At 33.6% G+C, this 17,741-nt stretch overlaps 1 protein-coding gene across 1 annotated transcript in view; it reads left to right on the top strand.

Annotated features, from left to right (window-relative positions):
- The window catches only part of LOC114337494 (LIM/homeobox protein Lhx9-like), a 144,539-nt gene that overhangs the window by 58,396 nt on the left and 68,402 nt on the right, over nucleotides 1-17,741 (top strand). The window contains exon 3 of the mRNA XM_050661386.1: nucleotides 12,790-12,963. Coding sequence (XP_050517343.1) covers nucleotides 12,790-12,963 — 174 coding nt within the window. The remainder of the gene's footprint in view (nucleotides 1-12,789; nucleotides 12,964-17,741) is intronic.

Below are 17,741 nucleotides of genomic sequence, written 5' to 3'. Positions count from 1 at the left end.
AATTTTCTCTTTTTTTTTCACCCCTGTAACTTATTAAAATAAACATTAAAGAATTTTTTAGGGACTTTCGACCCTCGATAATACTGAAGTCTTTCATTCTGCGTTTAAATTTTTCAAAAATACTTATTAGCTTTCTCAGGATTCGAAAAAAATGAATGCATTGAAAAATAATTTGACCAAAATTTTGCGCCTACGCTGTCAGAAAGGATTAAAGTATTATACATTCTTGTAATCAGTATTTCAAAATCTTTTAAATGAGGTGTCACATGATGTACTTTCCCATTTAAAAAAATCAAAGCCATTACTGTCGCCTGAAGAGGGATCGCGTAAAGTTCGAAACATTGATGTTAAATAATTATACTATGATTATTTTAAAAATCGACCTGTTCGAGCGTTTTGCTTATATGCTAAAAATAAATAAGTTAATAGGGAGGGGTAACACTTATTCAAGCGCACTGTATATCTATACTTATTTAATCTTAATTAAAAATATAAAAACAAAAGAAAGCGATAAAAAGCCGAAATAATGTTTATGCTTGCCTCGAAGAATATTATTTTTAGCGTACACTATAATTGTAATTATTAAAACTATGTAACATGTTACTATTTACAAAAACAAAACAAAAACAAGTTGTCTGACTACTGTATCTGTATGTGGCGGTGGCGGCTTACACTGGTAAAACAACGTTTTCTTTTAAGATAAAAATTGGTCTGATCCTACCTTATATTTGTATATGGACTAACGTGGACAATATCGTACGGAAAAAATACACAACCCTCTAGTTTCCTTTATTTGTTTCCACGGCACTTAAGAGTTTCTCCAAGTATTCGACGGCCCTGGGAAAGGGTGTCTCAAAAAAACCCACATCATACAATAAACAGCGGAGAAAGAAAAATGGCTTGAACTAAATAGATACATCAGCATGCAAGAACTGCAGAAGGTATAAATTTTATTAAAAAACTACTAAAGGTTTTCCTTTAGACACCGAACCAGGTGTTAAAAAAACAAGGCTTACCTTAAACATAGCGTGTGGCCAAAACGAAAAGGTCGCGAAGACCTAAATATCAAAATATCCGAGAATTACAAATCGTTGACAAACAAGATACTCTAAAACTCCAGAAAGCTGAATATTTCTTGAATAATTTTCTGGATGACTTCTGATTTAAAATCCTTAGACAGATTCATAAGACAACACTTGTCCTTATGAAGTGAAAATCAAAAGTGAACAAAATATGACACTAGACAGGTAAAGATAAAGAGATTATACTTACTAGACAGGTAGCAATTTTATACCTAAAGCCTACTTCATGCCTGATTTCCTATATGATTTCGGACTTAAAAATGGCTTGATAGCAGCTAATATTCAAGACAATATAGAAGCTTGATTTTTATAATTGTTTAGGCCAGTACTTGTGAGAATAAAGTAAAAATTATGACAATCTGATTACTAAAAATCGTTTCTAGTTGCTTAGCGACTTTTAAACCGTATCAACACCACCCAAGATCCAAGAAGGATATCCACGTGGCGTAGTTCAAATAGAGAATACAAAAATCAAATCGACTCGTGTGGAAAAGATGGAAAACTTCAGTACTAAACGCAAAGTGCGTATACCTGGTGCATACTGTGGATCAGGTCATTCATAAGCTGCTAAAATAACTGCAGGCACAAAATAATACAGAAGCATTCCAGATGAAACATAAATAAGCATAATTCTGCTTAAATAGGCAGCTTGGCTTCGTTTCGATTCATAAGTGTGTTACAAAACTGTCTTTTCTATGACCTTTTAGGCACTAATGTTTAATTTTAGTTGACTTTATTTATTTTTAATAACTTACAACTAAATAAATGAAAAACACTGAATTTATATCTTTTATTTTACAAACTACGATATCTGATTTATTTAATACACCAAATCTAATAATTTATCTACATAATTCCAATTACAAAAATATATCGAACCCGATACATATGACAGTACACCGACGTATTCAAATTCACCACTAACTGCTAATTTCCAAATCCCTCTTATTTATACAATGCTTAATCATCTCAAATACAAAAGAATGATCCAGAATAAACGAGTATTTACATAATAGCTTAAAGCACGTAAAATCGAATTTTCTAGTACAATAACAAAAGAACAATTATTAGAAAAAGGTATGTAAACAACTCAGTTGAGATTTTTCTTTAAATTAGGGTCCCCCATAAATCAATCAACCACAGATACATAAATCATTGTATAAAAAAAGGTTCCCGGTAAACATCTTCGGCGTCTGTTAGTCCGGGAGCTGAAAACAGTAAGGTGACATAATTGTGTCACAAGTGTTTATGTAGCCCCACTGAAGAGGTCTGAAGATACTGAAACGAACGTAGGGGTTGCTAGATCATCTCTGAACCGAAATTAAACATAAGCTGTTTTTAATTTTTAATTTAAAATAGAAATATTAATACCAAAAATAGAAGGAAACGTAGCGTAGTGAGTAGAAAAATAATTTGGCTTAAGTAATATAGAATTAGCTTTTCCAGAGTAATCACCAACCTTAGATAGAAGATGACACTGTAAAAAATTTTCCCATTGTATTAGATATCAAGAATAGTCGAAAAACAGATTTCTCCTTCGATGCCTACTGGTAATACTTAATAGGGATGGCGGTTTTTGCCAAAACACCGGTTTTCGGTTATACCGGTTTTTTTTGCTTACGATTTAACCTGGCGGTTATAACCGGCCAAAAAACCGGTTTTTAGAAAAACCGGTTTTCGGTTTTTTTAATCCAATAGGTTACAAAGTTACATTTACAATACACTTTAGTTTGCGATACTCCATTCGACTCGATATCAATATGATCAAAATTAGTACTATCGAAAGAACATGTATTACTTTTAACACGTTTGTATATTTGTAGAATAGGTACATTTTAACTCATTTAATACTTCCTGTATGAGTGTATCGTTTTGAAAACGTAGCGAAATTCTTGGAGATTTGTATTCGTAATCAGCAATTCGATATTCATAGTCAGAGCATTATTTATGGTTATCAGAAAAAGTCATTCACCCACTTTCAATGTCAAGAGTTAAGTGTGAAAAATATATGATGCTTGCGTCTAATTCAACCAGATCACTTCTTATGTAAATATTATGATTACAAATATCTTTTCAAGGAAATATTATAATAAAACTTAATAATTGTTTTTGGCTGATGTGGGATTGCACTTTCAGTTTGCTTCTGTATTTTATAAAATAAAATAAAATTTAAATTATAGTTTTGTTTGGAATAATTACTTGAGAATAAAAATTATGATTGGGATCCAAAATAATACCTAACCTAATCCTTATCACCGTAAAAACCTAATAACCGGTTTTTACTTTAAAAAGAAAAAAACAGTTATAACCGGGACAAAAAAACAACCGGTAAAACCGGTTATTGCGAAGTAAAAAAACCGGTTTTAGGTTTAAACCGGTAGGTTTTTCCCATCCCTAAACTTAATACCAAAGATGTATAATACAATGTAGGTAGGTATAATACAATATACATAAAATCAACATAAAGTCAAAGCTCTCGGGATAAGTACATAATGGGAAAATGTAATTTGCCTGCATAGTAGCAAAAGTAAAAACAATAAAGTAATAATGTATTAGGGTTAGGGAAATAATTATACCCCTTTGGTAACTTTATTCGACAATGATCTATTTCATTTATGAGCATATTTACATAATAACTAGAGGCCAAGTGGTATGTCAACTATGCGATTAAGTCCTCATTTCACAGAAAAAATGAAGACATAACACCAACCGCGTGCTACCCTGTTTATTCATTATGTAAATAAGGCTCGTATTGATAAGGCACGCAGAAAAAATTTAATTATAGGAATGGACATATCCTGCAGTAATTGGCATGTAAATTGATTTTATACAATTTTTGATCGGATCAGATATGGCTCTGAAAGGGTTGTTTTAGTAAAAAATCTGTACGTAGGTGTACTTACGAGGGAATAGCTGTCACAATTTTTTTACAGACATTTACTTTTTTGACATGTAGGTACCTATTATGTTTTAGTTTATTTTAATTCCTATTTTCATATTTTCCTTTATTTTTATTTCTAAAAACGAGAGGGAAAGATAGAGTAGAAATAATAATAAACCAGATCATCCAAAAGAAATTTTTAAACCATAGCATATAGAAGCTATAGCAATACATTAAGCATAGAAATAAAAGGAGAGTATAGACATAATAAAGATATACGCCACAAATAAAGGATCAGATACCAAAATGGACTCACTAGTGTAATAATAAATCGCAGTTTTCCGATTATGGCGCCATCTATCAACAATTGCGGATCAACAAAAAAATGCGGATTCCTATTTAAGATTTTAAAGTTACCCCCACATCCCCACCTCCAGGGTGTGGAGTGAGGGGGTCGTGTTTGAGGTCGTTCGATAGGTTTTTGAATAATATTAAAAATTTGTTTTCTTGATTTTTTATTTGGAAGTGTATTTCTCGAGATATTAGACCATTACAGTAATTTACCTATGGTATGACGATAAATCTTTTTTACCGATTATAGCGCCATCTGCCCATAATTCGAAAAAATGTCTCGAATAAAAGTTGCTTACTTTTACATAAGGAATCCTAATCTGCAATAAGAAATGGGGGTTTCCGGTTAAGATTTTAAAGTTACCCCCCACCCTACCTCCAGGGGGTGTAGTGGGGGTCGTGTTTAGTGTCATTCGATAGATTTTTGAAAAATATTGAATACCTGTTTGTCAGTTTTTCGATTCGATGTTCATTTCGTGAAATATTCGCCGTTCCGCTACGTATATTGTTTTACATGTTGTCATCTTTCTTTTTTCTTGATATTTCTTTGTTGCAAACTTGCAAAGCGATAAAATACTTATTTTTGGAGTTATTTGTGAAAAACCGTCTCAGGTGTGTTTTCCTTTGTTAAAAAATGAACATTTTGAATCGCAAATAACTCAAAAATTATTGACTTTGCGAAAAACCCCTATAGATTAAAAGTTGCTTTTTTAGAGTTATTAGAATTAGTCATTTTATTTATTTGTGAACTTATTTTGAAAATTTTTTTCACCTCCGAGATGGGGTGACTTTCACCCACCAAGTAAAAGCAACCCTGGTCTTCCTAAGCTCAATTTCAAACGTGAAGTAGAGGCTATGAGGAACCTTAGTCCAAGCAAATCCATCGTGACTAGGAAAATTGCACTCCAAAATAGTCATTTACTGGCCTATAATTATTATTATGGATCATATCATAATTCATAATTATGAATTATATATGAGATATGAGACTCAAGTGTATAGAAAACCAACACATACCAACATATATCTCAATTACAAATGAAATCACAACATCAACGTTAAAAAGAGAATCATTAAATCCTTATATGATAGAGCCAAAATTACTTGTTCTAACGAAAATTCATTCTTAGAAGAAAAACAATTGTTAACATCTGTTTTATTAAAAAATGATTATCCTTTATTGTTTATAAATAAGAAATTGTCAAGATTGGATCGAATGGAACAGAACAACTTAGAACGTGATCCCATAGCATTCACAAGAAATAATATGAAAAAAATATCAATACCATATATAAAAGGACTATCCGAGAAACTTAAAACAATAAGAAATAAATTCAACATTTCAACAACATTCAAAACAACAAACACGTTGAGATCTATTCTATCTAAAACTAAACCTAACAGTGAACAAGAAAGAACAAAGAATTGTATTTATAAGATACTTTGTGAATGCGAACAATTTTATTTAGGTGAAACATCAAAACCATTAAACGTTAGAATAAGTGAACATCGGTCTTAACATGTGAATGTTAAGTGAACATAAGTGTGAACACAGAGCGAACATAGAGTTCAGTGGAGAGATTCAAGTATAGTCCTGAAAGAAACAGATAGTAAACAAGTAATTAGACTTCGTAAGTCCTAGGTTTTCACCCAAAGTAATCGAAAGTAGAACTGGAAGACGATATTTGAATTTTACATGTAACTTTGCGTGGATTGATATACGAATTTACTAATTTTGACTCACTTTTACTAAAATTTGATATTTGTCACCTCATTTGTCATTCTACCCGGTATAATGGCGGAGGAGTTATATTGGCGGTCGTACGGACCGACAGAAATATTGCCTAGGTCAAATATCTCACCTTTAGTACCATCCTTGGATTATAAGCTTTCATTTGACACCTCATTTATCATTCTAGCTGGAATAATGATGGAGGAGTTATATTCGCGGTCGGACGGACCGACGGACAGACCGCCTAGTTCAAATATCTCACCTTTAGTACCATCCTTGGATTATCAGCTTTCATTTGACACCTCATTTGTCATTCTACATGGTATAATGACGGAGTGGTTATATTCCCGGTCGTACGAACCGACGGAAAGACAGCCTGGGTCAAATATCTCACCTTTAGTACCATTCTTGGATTATCAGCTTTCATTTGACACCTCATTTGTCATTCTACCTGGTATAATGACGGATAAGTTATATTCGCGGTCGTACGGCCCGACGGAAAAACAGCCTAGGTCAAATATCTTACCTTTAGTACCATCCTTGGATTATAAGCTTTCATTTGACACCTCATTTATCATTCTAGCTGGAATAATGATGGAGGAGTTATATTCGCGGTCGGACGGACCGACGGACAGACCGCCTAGTTCAAATATCTCACCTTTAGTACCATCCTTGGATTATCAGCTTTCATTTGACACCTCATTTGTCATTCTACATGGTATAATGACGGAGTGGTTATATTCCCGGTCGTACGAACCGACGGAAAGACAGCCTGGGTCAAATATCTCACCTTTAGTACCATTCTTGGATTATCAGCTTTCATTTGACACCTCATTTGTCATTCTACCTGGTATAATGACGGATAAGTTATATTCGCGGTCGTACGGACCGACGGAAAAACAGCCTAGGTCAAATATCTCACCTTTAGTACCATCCTTGGATTATAAGCTTTCATTTGACACCTCATTTATCATTCTAGCTGGAATAATGATGGAGGAGTTATATTCGCGGTCGGACGGACCGACGGACAGACCGCCTAGTTCAAATATCTCACCTTTAGTACCATCCTTGGATTATCAGCTTTCATTTGACACCTCATTTGTCATTCTACATGGTATAATGACGGAGTGGTTATATTCCCGGTCGTACAAACCGACGGAAAGACAGCCTGGGTCAAATATCTCACCTTTAGTACCATTCTTGGATTATCAGCTTTCATTTGACACCTCATTTGTCATTCTACCTGGTATAATGACGGATAAGTTATATTCGCGGTCGTACGGACCGACGGAAAAACAGCCTAGGTCAAATATCTTACCTTTAGTACCATCCTTGGATTATAAGCTTTCATTTGACACCTCATTTGTCATTCTACCTGGTATAATGATGGAGGAGTTATATTCGCGGTCGGACAGACCGACGGACAGACCGCCAAGGTCAAATATCTCACCTTTTGTACCATCCTTGGATTATCAGCTTTCATTTGACACCTCATTTGTCATTCTACCTGGTATAATGACGGAGGAGTTACATTCCCGGTCGTACGGACCGACGGAAAGACAGCCTGGGTCAAATATCTCACCTTTAGTACCATCCTTGGATTATTAGCTTTCATTTGACACCTCATTTGTCACTCTACCTGGTATAATGACGGAGAAGTTATATTCGCGGTCGTACGGACCGACGGAAAGACAGCCTAGGTCAAATATCTCACCTTTAGTGTATCCTGCTTTCATTTAAGTATCCTTGGATTATAAGCTTTTATTTGACACCTCATTTATCATTCAAGCTGGTATAATGATGAAGGAGTTATATTCGCGGTCGGAGGGACCGACGTACAGACCGCCTAAGTCAAATATCTCACCTTTAGTACCATCCTTGGATTATAAGCTTTCCTTTTACACCTCATTTGTCATTCTACCTGGTATAATGACGGAGGAGTTATATTCGCGGTCGTACGGACCGACGGAAAGACAGCCTAGGTCAAATATCTCACCTTTAGTACCATCCTTGGATTATAAGCTTTCATTTGACACCTCATTTGTCATTTTACCTGGTATTGTTTTCACCCAATTTTGAAAAAATGTGAAAACTTTGTATTATCCACGTCCGTCTGTCTGTAATCACAACTCCTCCGTCAATATACCAGCTAGAATGACAAATGAGGTGTCAAATGAAAGCTGATAATCCAAGGATGGTACTAAAGGTGAGATATTTGACCTTGGCGGTCTGTCCATCGGTCTGTCCGACCGCGAATATAACTCCTTTATCATTATACCAGGTAGATAGGTCAAATATCTCACCTTTAGTACCATCCTTGGATTATCAGCTTTCATTTGACACCTCATTTGTCATCCTAGCTGGTATATTGACGGAGGAGTTGTGATTACAGACAGACGGACGGACAGACGGACGTGGATAATACAAAGTTTTGACATTTTTTCAAAATTGGGTGAAAACAAAAGAGAAAAATCAAATTGCTATGCTAAATTAAGCCAATTGTCACCATTGCATGTGGTTGTCTTTTTAAAGACAGATCACATGAAGAGTACAAGGGAAAAACAAGGTATGTCACATTTTATACATATTGAGATAAACACCAATAAAGGTTTAATTTTTATGATATCTAAAAACTACTTAGGAGATTCTTAGCAGAATTCGAGCAATTCTTATTCTATAATCTTAATAGAATATTTTTCTATATTAACTTATTAATTTAATAATGCACCAAAAACCTGCTAACATTCCATATTTTTGTTCAGTGGCGTGCGGACAATCCTGGCCTTCACCGGGATACAAAATATTAGAAAATTTATATAGACTGATCTTTCTGGTTATTGTTTTAAATCGATAGCACAGTATAAAGAGGGAACCTCTATATACTGTGTTGATAGTCAAGTCGATAGTACTCAGTTTTTGCTATCACGAGGCGAGAAAAGCCAAAATTCATGAAAAAATGACATTCCTTGTTTTTCCCCTGTACTATTCACATGTTATAATTTTTTTGTGACGTATATTCTTGAGTTGGGGTTGATTTCATGTAATCGAATGAACTATCTTTCAATAAAGTCGTCCCAGGAACGCAACTCATAAATATTGCAATATCATTTTAAAGTCTTCTACTTTAAAATATATAATATAGGTCTAAATTGCCGATATAAATGAGTCAGATTAAATAAATTATTAGAAGAATTTTTTTACTAAGCAACAACATTTTGGTTTAATTCATTAATAGTTTTTGTATTTTGAAAACGACACCCCATTTGGGCGTCGAAACGTTAATAAAATAATTTTTTTTAGTAAAATTGTGGCTTATTTCCCATCAAGACTAGTTAATTGCAAAAATGCTACAAGAATACAGCTTCAGAACAATAATTCATAATGTATTGTAGATACCAGGGGCGTAACAGAGGGCCCCGCAGCGTGAAGCTTGCTTAATTATTATTATCGCTTAAGGGCCCCATCTTGTCATCTGATATTATGTAAAAATCTGTTATTGTTATATTATTTTTACGTTGTCTGTTTAAATTTAAAAACGTAAAAATTTCTAACTAGACGTATTTGCCAAGTGAATCATCTCATAATATCTAGAAACTTAATCCCTTCCGGCCTACCGAAATTTTATGGCAGCGACAATAAACTACCTATATAATGCTTTGTACGTGACTATTGAAAGATATTAGAATTGCAATTTGACGAATTTAAGAACAATATTTTTAAATCTAAAAATGGGTTTTCTTTCTCTCTGTTCTTTACCTACTTTTAGTATTTCGAGACAATATTATCGCCAGTAATTTCATATTGGTTGTTTGCATTGAATGTTATTTATGTTTGTGTTGTTTTACGGTTATAGTTGCATCAGTTTGGAATGCATTTATTTAACAATTATTGACGACTTTTTTTGTGTAATCATTGAACAATCTCTCAAAAGATAAACGGTAAGATAAGGAAATTATAACACTTACGCTTTAGGGAAGTCAATGTAGAAAAACTTGCATTGTTTCGGTTTCGGAAAAAATCAAACAAGCTTATATTTTTCTAAAACATGTTTTGTTAGTTTATATATCTTATCTTAAAGTGAAAATTTCTACTCACAGATGCCTCTAATTGTTTATTAATTCTTTAAACAATAAAACTGTTTTATATTAAATAATTTTAAAAGATATCGGTGAATTCATCATTTTACTTTGTTCAAAAATGTTTCTATTTGCTTTTTGCTTATGCTGAATTCGAACATGTCATTAAATCAGGGCCATAAGTACGATGTTGGGGGCCCCGGGGCAAACGTGATCTGGGGGCCCCCTATCGGGAGGTCTGGGGTTAATCACTCAGCAGAAGGAGTCCGGGAAAATTGATATTTAACCACTTGAAAACGCATTTTAATGTACTCCAGGACTGAAGTTTCCTGTACCTACCTACATATTGCTATTTTAGTTGACCAACACAACAAAAATTTGAAATCACATTATTTTAAACTAAATATTTACCATCAATATAACATCTTTTCTGTTTTCATAAAAAATATATTACATATAACGTTACTTACATTCTTCGGCTATAATGTAGGTTTTTAATCGCGTTATATTTCCTATAGGCAGTATAACGCGATTACAATCGCGGGGCCCCCTTCGTCGGGGTCCCCGAGGCACTGCCCCGGTTGCCCCAATGGTAGTTACGGCCCTGTCAGACATTACAATTTGAAAATTCAAAATAAATTTTTTTGAGCACTTATACAGTATGTCTGCGTGGCTTTGAACCATATGGGAAACATTTGAGGCGTTCTTTGCAAAAACCCCATATGTCACTTTTTACAACATCGGAGATATTTAAAAAAAAAAGTTATTTAATTGAACCCTATTAAGTTTACGGAAATTCTGAAATTAGTGATTTATTATTTTGATGATTACACACAGTTTACAATATAAATAACATTATTTTTTCCTTTTGTTTATTTATGAAGGACATTTATTCATTTGACATATGGGGTTTTTGCAGGAATTTTTCATTAATTTATAGGAAAAACGATATTTATAGTAATAAACCAAAATAAAAAATGAACGAAATATGGTGTTTACTTATAAAATCACACAACACAACTATTCGAAGGAACTTTAACCTATAAAAACCTACTGACAGCCAAGCGATAAAGTTTCCCGCAAAAACACCAATAGTAATTAACAAAGGGAATTGCGCTTGACATATGGGGTTTATGCGGAATCGCCTATACTTTTGTCGCTTATATTTTGGACTACTGTAACTTTAATGGAAGTTTCTTACGCAAGGAACGTAGGTAATTAGTCCTTTAATCCATAGATGGCATAAGTCCATTTTCGGAAAAAAAGGACTACTGGGGTTTTTGCAAAGAACGCCTCATTTTTATTATCAATTTTACAAAAAAAGTTATTCTTCATGAAATGCTCTGAATGGTCTTAAATCTGAGATACAAAATAAGACAGATAAACCATCAGATATCAAAGCTTATCAATTTTATACGAGGTAAGTCAAAAAATAGGAATTTAACTCAAGGATAAAGTACTTTTATATTTAACAATATACGATTTTAATTTCAATATGTAATTACATCCTTGTAAATAAAAAATTAATTTTTCCAAATATTTCTCAAATTACCGATAACCAACATCATTTTATTACAATAATTATAATAACTATTTTATTATTAATTTTTTAATTTTACGAAAAAATTCTTTATAGAATTCTTATCAGATTCTTAATAAAAAGCTCTGCATTATCTCAAAACGAAGATTCAATCGTAATATATCACATTTTACCAACTTTATACGAGGTATGTCGAAAAATATGAATTTCTCTCTAAGCGTTAAGTACCTTTATAGTTCACAATATATATTTCAACTGGAATGATATAATTTCATATTTAAACATAGTTTTTAATTGCGAACAACTTTTTATAATAAAATTTTTCAATATTGTAAAATATAAAGGTGGTCTAGGATTGAGCGAAATTAATATTTTTTTATATACCTCGTATAAAAAAAATAAAATTTAATATCTGATTATTGCAACTTAGGTTTTATACCATGCAGAGCATTTTATGAAGAATAACTTTTTTTCGTAATATAGATATGTAATAAAAAGTTTCCCATAGGTTCCAAGCTACGCAAACACACTTTTTTGGAATGGGTCTGTATACCGATAAAGATGAGAAATGTAAGTTGTTATGAACAGTGAATGATAACGCTAACACAAAAAAGTTTTTGTTAAATAAGTCGTATTTAGTAATTGTTTAACGCGGGAGCAGTCGCGCTCACTTCTGTCACGTAAGCAGTCGCGTGTAGAACAAAATCTAACAATACAAATTTAAAACAAATTTCAATTTTATAATATTTTTGTTTGCTTGTTATGTTAAAAATATATATTTCTAACAATTTTAAAACTAATTGGTTCCCACCAAAGCCAAAAATTCCACAAAAAAAAATAAAAATGAAATTAAAAAAAAAATCCTAAGCATTACCACAATCTTCTTCGAGGCACTTACAAGTGGAAAGGTATGTTGCAAAATTGTTCATTAAGTTATCACGGAAAATGATAAAAAGTTGGATTTTTTTTCTAACGGCGCGACTGCTCCCGGATTAAAAGGGGCCCCAGTTCAAAATTCTGCGGGGGGCCCCGACGGAGTTTGTTACGCCACTGGTAGATACCTATGCATACAAAGTATCGACGATCATTTTACATACATATTAACCAATAAATTATGATTGTTTCAGAATGTTTGCAGTCACAAGGTGCGGTAGATGTCATGCAGGCATATCAGCGAACGAATTAGTAATGAGAGCAAGAGATCTGGTCTATCATCTTCACTGTTTTTCATGCGTTTCTTGCGGCGTGCCATTATCGAAAGGTGACCACTTTGGCATGCGGGAAGGCCTTATATATTGCAGGTAATTATGCATCGAAAATAAACTCCTTAATTACTAGTTTTGCTGATCAGGTGGACGGTCAGGAAGCTTATAAAAACGAGCGAACTTCAAGTGGGTGAAATCGTAAAGTATAAAAAGTTCTATAAAAACTGGCAACTGTCTTTGCTTCGGGTTAAATAGTGTATAAAAAGTTCTCGAATAGATAATTACGCAACCTCCATGTAGGTGCTTAAATTTTATACAAAACCTTTCTTTCAGTGCGTCATAGTTCAACGAATTCATCTTCTTCTTCTTCTTCTTCGCGCGACTAGGATTACTCCTGTTTGTCTGCCTCTTATTCTGTTTCAGTTGTTGTTGACTGTACATTGTATTTCCACCTTTTCGGCGGCCTTCCAACGGGTCTTCTGCTATACGGCTTGTTGTTTTTACAGATGTTCGCTAATCTATCTGGTTCCATTCGGTTTACATGTTCGTTCCAGTTTTTCTTTCTTGTTTTTATCCACCTGTTAATATTTTGAATTTTGCAACGTTCTCGTATACTTCTGTTGCTTTGTTTGTCTCTTAATGATATGCCCGCTATTGATCTTAATACTTTCATTTCGATATTGTTGATTTGTTGTTTCGTCTTTCTTGTATCAGTCCTTGTCTCCGCTGCATATGTTAGGATAGGTCTTACTGTTGTCTTATATACTTTTATTTTGCTTTCCGTGGTCAGATATTTGTTTCTCCATACGGTTTCTCGGAGGCAACCACTTACTCTTGCCGCTTTTGTTGCTTGTGTTGTGGTCTCTGTTCTTATATTTCTGTCACTAGTGATCTCTACTCCTAGGTAATTGAATTTCATTACTTATTCTACAATTTTGCCGTTTATTTCTAACTTGCATCTACGCGGCTCTTTACTTGTCACTATAGATTTTATTTTTTTTTACTGATATTCTCATATTAAGTTTATTTGCTGTGATATTGAAAGTGTGGAGCTGCCTTTGTAGGTCATCCTCGTTATCAGCAATTAGTACTGCATCATCGGCATGTCATAGTATCGTGATTTTATGCGCTCCCATGTGGTATCCATGTCGTTTTCTTACTTCGTGAATTATTTGATTCATCACCATATTGAATAACAATGGGCTGAGCGAGTCTCCTTGGCGGATTCCTCCTTTTAGTTCTATGCGTTCTGTTTCTCCTGTTGACATTATAACGCTAGTCTTGTTGTTTTTGTTAATTTCATTAATTAGCCCTATTATCTGGCGGTCTATTTGTTCAGCTTCTAATAAATTCATTCGCATTAAATTTCTAGTGACAGAAAAAAACTGTATGATTACTATACATAAATAGAAGGAGAAGGAGGTGGGGAAGTGAAGAAGATAAGATATCTTCCTCTTTAAGTGCCTTTTCCCAATCGGAGGTTGAATATCCTCATCACTGTACTGTATTGAGTAAGAGTTCTATTGAACTGCATTCAAACCAGTTCCTTAAATTTTTCAACCATGACACTTTCCAAAGCAAACGAAGAAAAGCTCAGACGTGTTGAACGGAAAATACTTGAAAAATTTTCGGACCTCACCACGATATTAACACAAACCAGTATAGAATCAACCCAATATCGAATTAAAAGCACTCTACAATGACACCGATATTGTCCAAAAAATTAAATCACAGCGACTAAGATGGGCAGGCCACGTGCACAGACTTCATAACGAATGGCGGACGTCCCAGAATGACCCGTGTTGAGCTGCCCCCCCCCCACTTGCAAAAATCAAAAAACAAATAGTCCTGACTTATGAGCTATTTATGAGCTCTCATATTCCGCAAACTAAAAATTTTGAGCTCGTTCCACTGAGCAGGAATTTGATACTTTAGCGGGGAGGGCTGAGTCAGCCCCCCCACTACTTAAAAGTAGTAATATTGAATCGGTTTTTGCGGCAGAATTATGAGCTATTTATGAGCTCTTGAAATTATATAGTTACGATTTTTGAGCTCATCCCCTTCACCCCCAAACAACCCTTTAATTGATTTCACTTAAGAAAAAATGCTGAGAAAACTTAAAATATATCGTATTGCGGATATAATTCCTATAGCTTATATACTCTAAGAATAAACTATTAAATCACGTGCATTTCGATTATTGAGCTACGACCCCTTCGCAAGAAAACCACCCTATCTTCCCGGCTTAAGAGAAAGTTGTACTTAAAATGCATTAAACTAATTATTTGGCGACTATATATCATTGAATAATTTATAAGCTTCCAAATTACGTGCATTTAGATCAGTAAATTGCAATTTATTTTGTATAGTGCAGTGACTGAAGGTAAAAATCAACGATTACCTTCAATTTCGATGAACCTTCATCGATTTTCACGAAAATTGGTCAGTGGTTAGAGGATACGTCAAGAAACAAAGGTGACATGGTACCACCTTGCGCATTTACTCTGAGGGTGGATACCGCCCCTTTTCGGGGGTGAAAATTATTTTATTAAAAATAACTGCACAAATCAATAAAAGTACAAATTAAAAGCAAAATTTATTATATAAAGTTAATAAAATAAGTCAATACTTTTTAAGTTATTAAAGATCAAAGATTTTAATTATTAGTGAAAAAAATGCATGTTATGAAGCGGTTTTTCGTAAATCACTGAAAAACTGTAAGTTTTTACAAAAAATTTAATAGTAGTTTAATTCGTATAGCCTATATTCTAAGAATATACTCTTAAATCACGCGCCTTTCGATTATTGAGCTACAACCCTTTCGCAAGAAAACCATCCCATATTCCCGGCTTGAGAGTTGTACTTAAAATAATTTAAATTAATTATTTGGCGACTAGATATCGTTTAATAATTTATGAGCTCGCAAAATATACGCATCTCAATTATTTATTTGTCATTTTCTATCTATGGTGCAGACACTGAAGGTAAAAATCAACTATGACCTTCGATTTCAGTAAATCTCCATTCATTTTCATGAAAATTGGTGAGCGGATTTTGATGCTATCAACTTTTTCTGGAGCCCATTTTTGATAGGTATTTCTAAGTACTTTGACAAGTATTTAGTACCTAAGTGTTGTAAAATGCATCTCTTTCCCGTTATTTAAGCTTGAATCCTTAGATTTGAACAGTCACAGAAAAAAATATATATTTAATTATCAATAACTTACTTTAAATTAACATTAAAGGGTTTTTCAAGTAAGCAATTTATTATATTTTTTATTAGCTTCAATTTTAGTGATGAACACTTTTTTGTAAAAACTTACAGTTTTTGAGTTATTTATGAAAAATCGCTTTAAAGCATGCATTTTCTTTCACAAAAATTAAAATATTTGATCTTTAGTAACTCAAAAAGTATTGATTTATTTTAATCACAATATATAACAAATTTTGCTTACAATTTGTCCCTCTCTCGATTTGTGGGGTTATTTTTAATAAAGTAATTTTCACCCCCGAGAAGGGGTGACATATACCCCAGGTTAAAACCCACAGTTGTTATTGTTAATTCGTGAAAATGAATGGAGATTTACCGAAATCGAAGGTCATAGTTGATTTTTACCTTCAGTGACTGCACTGTAGAAAGAAAATGGCAATTCAATAATTGAGATGCGTATATTTTGCAAGCTCAGAAATTATTAAACGATATGTAGTCGCCAAATAATTAATTTAAATTATTTTAAGTACAACTCTCTCTTAAGCCGGGAATATGGGATGGTTTTCTTGTGAAGGGGTTGTAGCTCTATAATCGAAAGGCGCGTGATTTAAGAGTATATTCTTAGAATATAGGCTATACGAATTAAACTACTATTAACTTTTTTGTAAAAACTTTTTTTCCAGTTTTTCCACTGACCAATTTTCGTGAAAATCGATTAAGGTTCACCGAAATTGAAGGTAATCGTTGATTTTTACTTTCAGTGACTGCACTATACAAAATATATTGCAATTTACTGATTTAAATGCGCGTAATTTGGAAGCTTATAAATTATTCAATGATACTATAGTGGACAAATAATTAGTTTAATGCATTTTAAGTACAACTTTCTCTTAAGCCGGGAAGATAGGGTGGTTTTCTTGCGAAGGGGTTGTAGCTCAATAATCGAAATGCACGTGATTTAATAGTTTATTCTTAGAGTATATAAGCTATAGGAATTATATCCGCAATACGATATATTTTAAGTTTTCTCAGCATTTTTTCTTAAGTGAAATCAATTAAAGGGTTGTTTGGGGGTGAAGGGGATGAGCTCAAAAATCGTAACTATATAATTTCAAGTAGTGGGGGGGAGGGCTCAGCCCTCCCCACTAAAGTATCAAATTTCTGCTCAGTGGAACGAGCTCAAAATTTTTAGTTTGCGGAATATGAGAGCTCATAAATAGCTCATAAATCAGGGCTATTTGTTTTTTGATTTCTGCAAGTGGGGGTGGGGCAGCTCAACACGGGTCCCAGAATGCAATGGAGAGATAACATCCAAGCAGATCTCCGGAAAATGAACATTGCATTTGACCCTAGGTTGATGGAAAACCGAACAAATTGGAAGAAAGTTGTACAGTCAGCCAGGACCTAAACAGAGTTGTAGCGCTACGTGATGATGATGATGATGACACTCTCCCTCTTCCTATACTCTTTCCCCCTTATCTTTCTTTGTATTATCAGTCTTAGCACTTCGTATCACTGTCCTTTCATTAGGTGACCCAGATATTGTAACTTCCGTACTTTTATTGTGTTTATTATTTGATATTTTTTGCCCATTTTTCACAATACTTCCGTGATCGTTTTTTTCTGTGTCGATACTATTCTAAGCATCCTTCTATAACATCAC

Source organism: Diabrotica virgifera, chromosome 9 (assembly GCF_917563875.1).
Source record: "Diabrotica virgifera virgifera chromosome 9, PGI_DIABVI_V3a".
Taxonomy (NCBI): Eukaryota; Metazoa; Arthropoda; class Insecta; order Coleoptera; family Chrysomelidae; genus Diabrotica; species Diabrotica virgifera.
The sequence above is the reverse complement of the archived record's forward strand: the minus strand, read 5'-3'. Positions and strand labels throughout refer to the sequence as shown.